The sequence below is a fragment of the Gastrolobium bilobum genome, unplaced genomic scaffold (assembly GCF_033153095.1).
Source record: "Gastrolobium bilobum isolate Gb01-03AN ecotype WA unplaced genomic scaffold, APGP_CSIRO_Gbil_v1 utg9231, whole genome shotgun sequence".
Classification (NCBI taxonomy): Eukaryota; Viridiplantae; Streptophyta; class Magnoliopsida; order Fabales; family Fabaceae; genus Gastrolobium; species Gastrolobium bilobum.
In genome coordinates this window covers 218374-224270 of record NW_026897073.1, presented here as the reverse complement: position 1 = coordinate 224270, position 5897 = coordinate 218374, and the positions used below count along the sequence as shown (strand labels likewise).

At 34.1% G+C, this 5897-nt stretch overlaps 1 protein-coding gene across 1 annotated transcript; it reads left to right on the top strand.

Annotated features, from left to right (window-relative positions):
* The first annotated feature begins 219 nt into the window (after positions 1–219).
* On the top strand, positions 220–5220 carry LOC133303862 (uncharacterized). Its single transcript, XM_061503830.1, has 10 exons — positions 220–455; positions 1205–1428; positions 1806–1914; positions 2257–2611; positions 2947–3016; positions 3101–3168; positions 3603–3718; positions 3800–3906; positions 4219–4358; positions 4711–5220. Exons 1-10 carry the CDS (start codon positions 375–377, stop codon positions 4947–4949), a joined length of 1509 nt encoding a protein of 502 aa, XP_061359814.1. The 5' UTR covers positions 220–374; the 3' UTR covers positions 4950–5220.
* The last annotated feature ends 677 nt before the right edge of the window (positions 5221–5897 follow it).

The window sequence follows — 5897 nt, the reverse complement described above, 5'->3', positions numbered from 1 at the left end:
TGACTCAAGTTGACTTGCTTGTCTTGTGTATTTACATTTGGGCTCACACTACCCAGCCCAATTACAACAGGCTAATTGGGCTATTATAGTTAGCCCATTAGGCCCGACCCATTTATGTTATTATTATGCCACGTGGGTTTCACCCATATAGGGTATTCACTGTTCTTTTTTGGAAATAAGGTATTCATTGTTCTTATTCTTCAATTATAGGTTTTTGCATATCTCGTTTGTCGCTATTACTTCAATTATCTTAACCTCTGTTGCTTTTTTTTTTTTTTTCTTCTAATTTTTCTGGGTTATTCTGAATGTGATTAACAGCGGCGCATAGAAAGGAAAAGACTTTTTTTTTTTTTCATTGCTTGTGTCCTTTGGCAATGGATTTTGAATCAAATTACGATATTGCCGCCACTGCCGACTTCATTCACACTCGCAACTTCACCAGAGTTGCTTTACAAGTAAGACCCTCTTCCTCAATTCTTCACTTTCTTTCAGCTTCGGTTAAAAGTCTAAATCTTTCAACCCCATTAATAGTTAAGAGTCTACCTAGACACTTGTTTGGTTACTGAGAAACCTGAACAAAACACAACTAATTGACATGCTATAAAATTTGAAGGTCCTTGCTAAAAATCTACGAAGCACCGATACATCAAAACCCTGACGTGTGTCCGACACTCCTCGACACTCCCGACACTCCAATACGCGTTATAGAAATTTAAAAAAAAGTTTAAAAATTGAGTTGCTTTGAGTTTTTAGTTCCAATTATTAAATTCATAGGATTATAATTGCCATTTTATTGAGTTTAATACTAATATTTGGAATATCTTATGTTTCTTTGCAAAATTAATGAATATTATAAATTTAGTTTCATTTCTTTATTAAATTATTGAATATTAAATATAATATACACTACATAAAATAAAAATATTATTTAATATTAAAACGTGTCTTAACGTGTCGAAATCTAACATTTTTTAGAATTAACGTTTTTGGAGTGTCATATCGTGTCCCGTGTCGGTATCGGTGTTACATAGCTAAAAATCTTGTCTTTATTAACACTTCCCCCCAACCCCAAAGTAAAATTTGAACTTTTAAGGTTTCGGTGGTGGAATTTTCCTTGCAAAACTATTAAAACAACTTGTCTTTATCGATGGGTGTTATTACTAAATTTTGCTCAATTGTGATGATATTTCTGTATGAATTTCAGTTTCCAGATAATCTCCTAAAAGATTCAACAAGAGTGGTCACTGCTCTGCGGAAGAGACTTCAATCATTGAGAGAATTTGATGTCACAGGAAGTGGGGATGTGACAGATGTTGGATTATATGTGATGGCGGACACGGCTTATGGCAGTTGTTGTGTTGATGAAGTTGGAGCATCACACATTAATGCTGATTGTGTTATACATTATGGACACACATGTTTTAGCCCGTGAGTACTTTTAACACTTTTTAAAAAAAAAAATCTTAAATTAGGGCATATTACAAGTCCTGTATCTTTCTTTTCTCATATCATATTATAGAGTGTAGAGATGTATCTGATATAATTATTGCCCTCAGTTTATGATACAGCCTAGTCATTTATGCTGTTGTGTTGGGCGTTACATTATCTATTAAGGTATTATGGAAAATGCACGACTCATAGTTCCATAGTTTCTTTTGGATTCAATTCATTCCTTGAGTACTTCTATTCAAATGTTCTTACATGTCTGTGGCAGCAATTGGTTGCTTAGTTTAATTTTTTATGTTGCTTTAGGGTTGAGGTTCTACATCATGTGTTTCCACTAAAGTCCTCTTTTCTCTGTGCAGGACGACAACTCTACCAGCTTTTTTTGTTTTTGGGAAGGCTTCCATTTGCATAGCTGATTGTGTTGAAAGTATGTCAAAATATGCTCTGACAATTAGCAAGCCTATACTGGTATACCTAATTTTTTTTATCATTTCTGGGTTTCTAGTTTTATAAAATAACTGAATTTCGTAACGTATAGAAATTGAAGTAGCTGCAAGTATCCTCTGCTGATATATGCTCAGACTATAAAGTGGACTTTCAGTGTAACAATAAAGAAAAGCTTCATTAATATTGAATAATGTCCTTTTTCACATCTTTAGATTCTTTACAAGGCTTAGTTGAGCTGATTTAACATGAAATAAGGATTTTTCCTGCAAGCCTAAATAAGAGAAGTTTGAGGGTATTTTTATCCAATATAAGTGTCTGGCATTTAAAAGTGTTGTGGACCATTTTGTATTATTCCTATTGCAGGTTCTTTTTGGGCTGGAATATGCACATTCAATTCTTCAGATTAGAAAAGCACTGTTAGAATCATCAATGTCATGCAGATTTGACCTTAAGTCAGAAGCTTGCTTTGCTGATGTTCCATCTTCAGTTATGTTTCCGTCAAAAGATATTAAAAGATTAAATGGGCTCCAAGAACCAGATGGTGGTTATAGTAATAATGTCACTTCTGATGGGGAAAATGGGAGTATATGTAGCATTGGAGGACTAACTTGGAAATTACCCAAGGGAAAAAGCATGGAAGACTACTCGCTCTTTTGGATTGGACCTGATAATTCAGCTTTTGCAAATGTTGTGCTCACATTTAATGCCTGTGAAATAGGTTGATAATTTATCCTATCCTCTCTGAAATTTTTCCTGCTTGTGTCTGTATTATTCTAATTTTCTTTACATGCTACAGCATCTATATATTGCATATAGAGACTTATCCTTCTTTCTCTAGGGTTTAGGGTTTATAATTTGACTTCAGATCTTCTGCTTTACATTGTGACGTCTTTTCTCATGGTGTGGCACGAGGAAAGTAGGTAAAAAGATGTCAACTATATATATATACTTGGCATGCATCTAGCATATAGAAAATGTGACTACAGCTTGACTCCTTTTCAGCTATAGGTTCTTTATGGATCATTGTTTTAATTATGATGCTGTTGGTTTTAGTCAGATATGATGCCACTGAGAATCGAATGATGGCAGACTTTTCTCAACAGAGGAAGATACTTAAACGTAGGTATGTATCCCAATACACACTAATTCTTCATGTAAACCATCTTATATCTATAAAAATTACTAAGGTCAGGTGATAACTATGCAGATATTACCTGGTGGAGAGGGCTAAGGATGCTAATATTGTTGGGATTTTGGTTGGTACTCTTGGTGTTGGTATGTTTTACAACCAAAATTTTGGTTCAAAATTATATTGTCACGTGCCTTGTTAAGCATGATTGTAAATTTCCCAAGTACATTTGATTTGAATGTTGTTGTCAAGTGAGAAAAGGATCTAGTGAGCGAACCCTTATTGTTACTAACCTTGAATGAAATGAGAATAATATGTGCCTGAATTGAGGAACAATATTCTGTGAGATAAGGCATCATTTGGTTGTTGCCTGATATTTACAGAATATTCAGTTATATGGTGGGATCGGGTGGATTGATCATTGTATTAGTGATGGTTTAGGCATATAGCATAGCAGGAATGAATAACACCTGTGCAAACTACCTCTCCAGTCTCTTATTGTGATACAGCAGTAAATATTTTATTCTGTTTGTTTACAACAGAAATGGGAATTAATTTAACATATTGGATTGTGATGCAGCTGGTTATCTGCACATAATAAATCAGATGATGGAGCTCATCACTGGGGCAGGCAAGAAGGCCTATACTATGGTCATGGGAAGACCAAACCCAGCTAAACTTGCTAACTTTCCTGAGGTGAAGTTCTATTCATTCTTAGTGTATACTTCAGCCTGCCTTTATGTCTGAAAACTTGCTAACAGAGTTTGGTTTTATCAGTGTGATGTTTTCGTATATGTCTCTTGTGCACAAACTGCGCTTCTGGATAGCAAAGAGTATCTAGCTCCAGTTATTACTCCCTTTGAAGCAATGATAGCTTTCAACAGGTACCCTATCGTAGTTAAATGTACATATATATTAGAAATTGTCTCTTTATTGAGCAAGCATTTTTGCATCTTCTACTTTTCTTTTTCTAAGAAGATATAAAGGATTTGGAAATTTCATGGCACCAACATTTCTCGAAATAAAATTTTTGAGATTTTTATGGTCACTACATGTACTTCAGATGGATTATTTCCATCCATCTTTATTGATATCTATACTTGAATATATGAATACATAGTTTGTTTCTCTCCAAGCTTTACAATTATGGTTTATTTTTCTTGATTTCTGATACTTCTGTGCTAATCTGTTTCCAGAGGAAGCCAGTGGACAGGAGCCTATGCATTGGAATTTGGAGATCTAATTAATTTGCCACAAGTGGAAGTTGGAAACCAGGAAGAAGAAGCACGGTTTTCATTCTTGCAGGGTGGATATGTTGAAGATTTTGAAAATCAAGGTAAATTCTATTCCTTGCTTCTATGTTTGCAACTGAATTAAAAAAACACATGAGATTGGACAAACAATTAGTGAAGATATGATGTGGTTACTGAGATTGGACAGTTACCAAATAAGGTCATATATCCAAAACCACTTTCTGTTAAACCCGACTAGCGAGTGTGGGGTGGAGGAAATCCTTGTACGCAGCCTTATCCTTGCATAATTGCAAAGAAGTTGTTTTCTGGATTCGAACCCATGACCTTTCAGTCATGAAGGAACAGTTTTACCACTGCTCCGGTTCGTCCCATTAAATAAGGTCATATATATTCAACTTAATTTATTTTCTAATTACTAAATTTGTATTTCATCAGAAAATGTTGATGAAGAAAGAGAAGCTCTTGCTTTAGTTAATGCAACAGAGAAGGCACTGCAGATTCGGGATAACTGTAATTCTGTAATAAAAGGGGATGCTAGATCAGGAGCAGAATTTTTAGCAAATAGATCTTATCAGGGTCTGAATATGGCCAATGAGAACACCTCCCCAGAACCATATTTCATAGGACGGAGAGGAAGGGCATCTGGGTACGATGATGAGAGGAACAAACAATGAAACTTTTGTGTATAGCCGTAAATGTGGAAACATTGGCTTCGCCATGTGTTGTTTGCATTAGATTGTAGTGAATGAGAGTTAGTAAGTAGGACAGGGTCTCACAAATTTAAGGAGCATGTGATTGTTCTCTGTGACAAGGTTATGTTGCCATAGTTTTGTCCAACTGTTTCAGGAACTATATAGAAACACTATTACATTACATGCATGAAACTTAATATCATCTGTTTTTATTTTATTTTTAGATTAATCATATATTCTATTTCATCTTTTCTCTCCTTTTCTATTTCTTAATATTAATTATGGGAAATAATTATCTTATGTTGCATGAGATAATTATCTCATGCAACAGAGGCAAAATAATGGGGTCCACTATTTTTTCTTTTTTTGAAAAAGTAGTGGACCCCACAATTTTATCTCTGTTGCATGAGATAATTATCTCATGCAACATGAGATTAATAGATCCCTATTATTATTATTCTTTTGTTATTTTAAATCATATTTATTTGAATTTTGTGGGGAATTCTCTGTTCAACATGTTAATGCTCGACTTTTATGAAGTTAAGAGTCATAAGGAATAAATATTATATATATACCACGCTTGGTCGCTTGCAATGGCTGCAGGGCGAGAAAAGTAAACAAGTATGGAAGTTTGACAAAATCAAAGTCTATAACCAAACGTGAAATTTCAGCGATGATTCATGGATTGGATGTCTAATTTAGCATCCTCTAGTCAAAGACACAAAGTCATAATTAATTTGCAAAATTCCTTAGTTTAGACTTTAGAGTCATGTGTTAACTGTTTGAAATGAAGAGCAACTATTTTATATGGAAAATTTCTTAAAATATCTTATCTTGTAATATTTTGTGTTAAGGGGCAGTGATATTGATTATTAGATTATTATTGAAAAAACTTTAACATAGAATTCAGTAGTCAAATACATTGATATT

Coding starts and splice junctions, on each gene's coding strand:
- LOC133303862 (XM_061503830.1), top strand. CDS start 375: ATGGATTTTGAATCAAATTACGATATTGCCGCCACTGCCGACTTCATT. Junction 1,429..1,805: donor GGACACACATGTTTTAGCCC/GTGAGTACTTTT, acceptor TTCTCTGTGCAG/GACGACAACTCTACCAGCTT. Junction 1,915..2,256: donor CAATTAGCAAGCCTATACTG/GTATACCTAATT, acceptor TTCCTATTGCAG/GTTCTTTTTGGGCTGGAATA.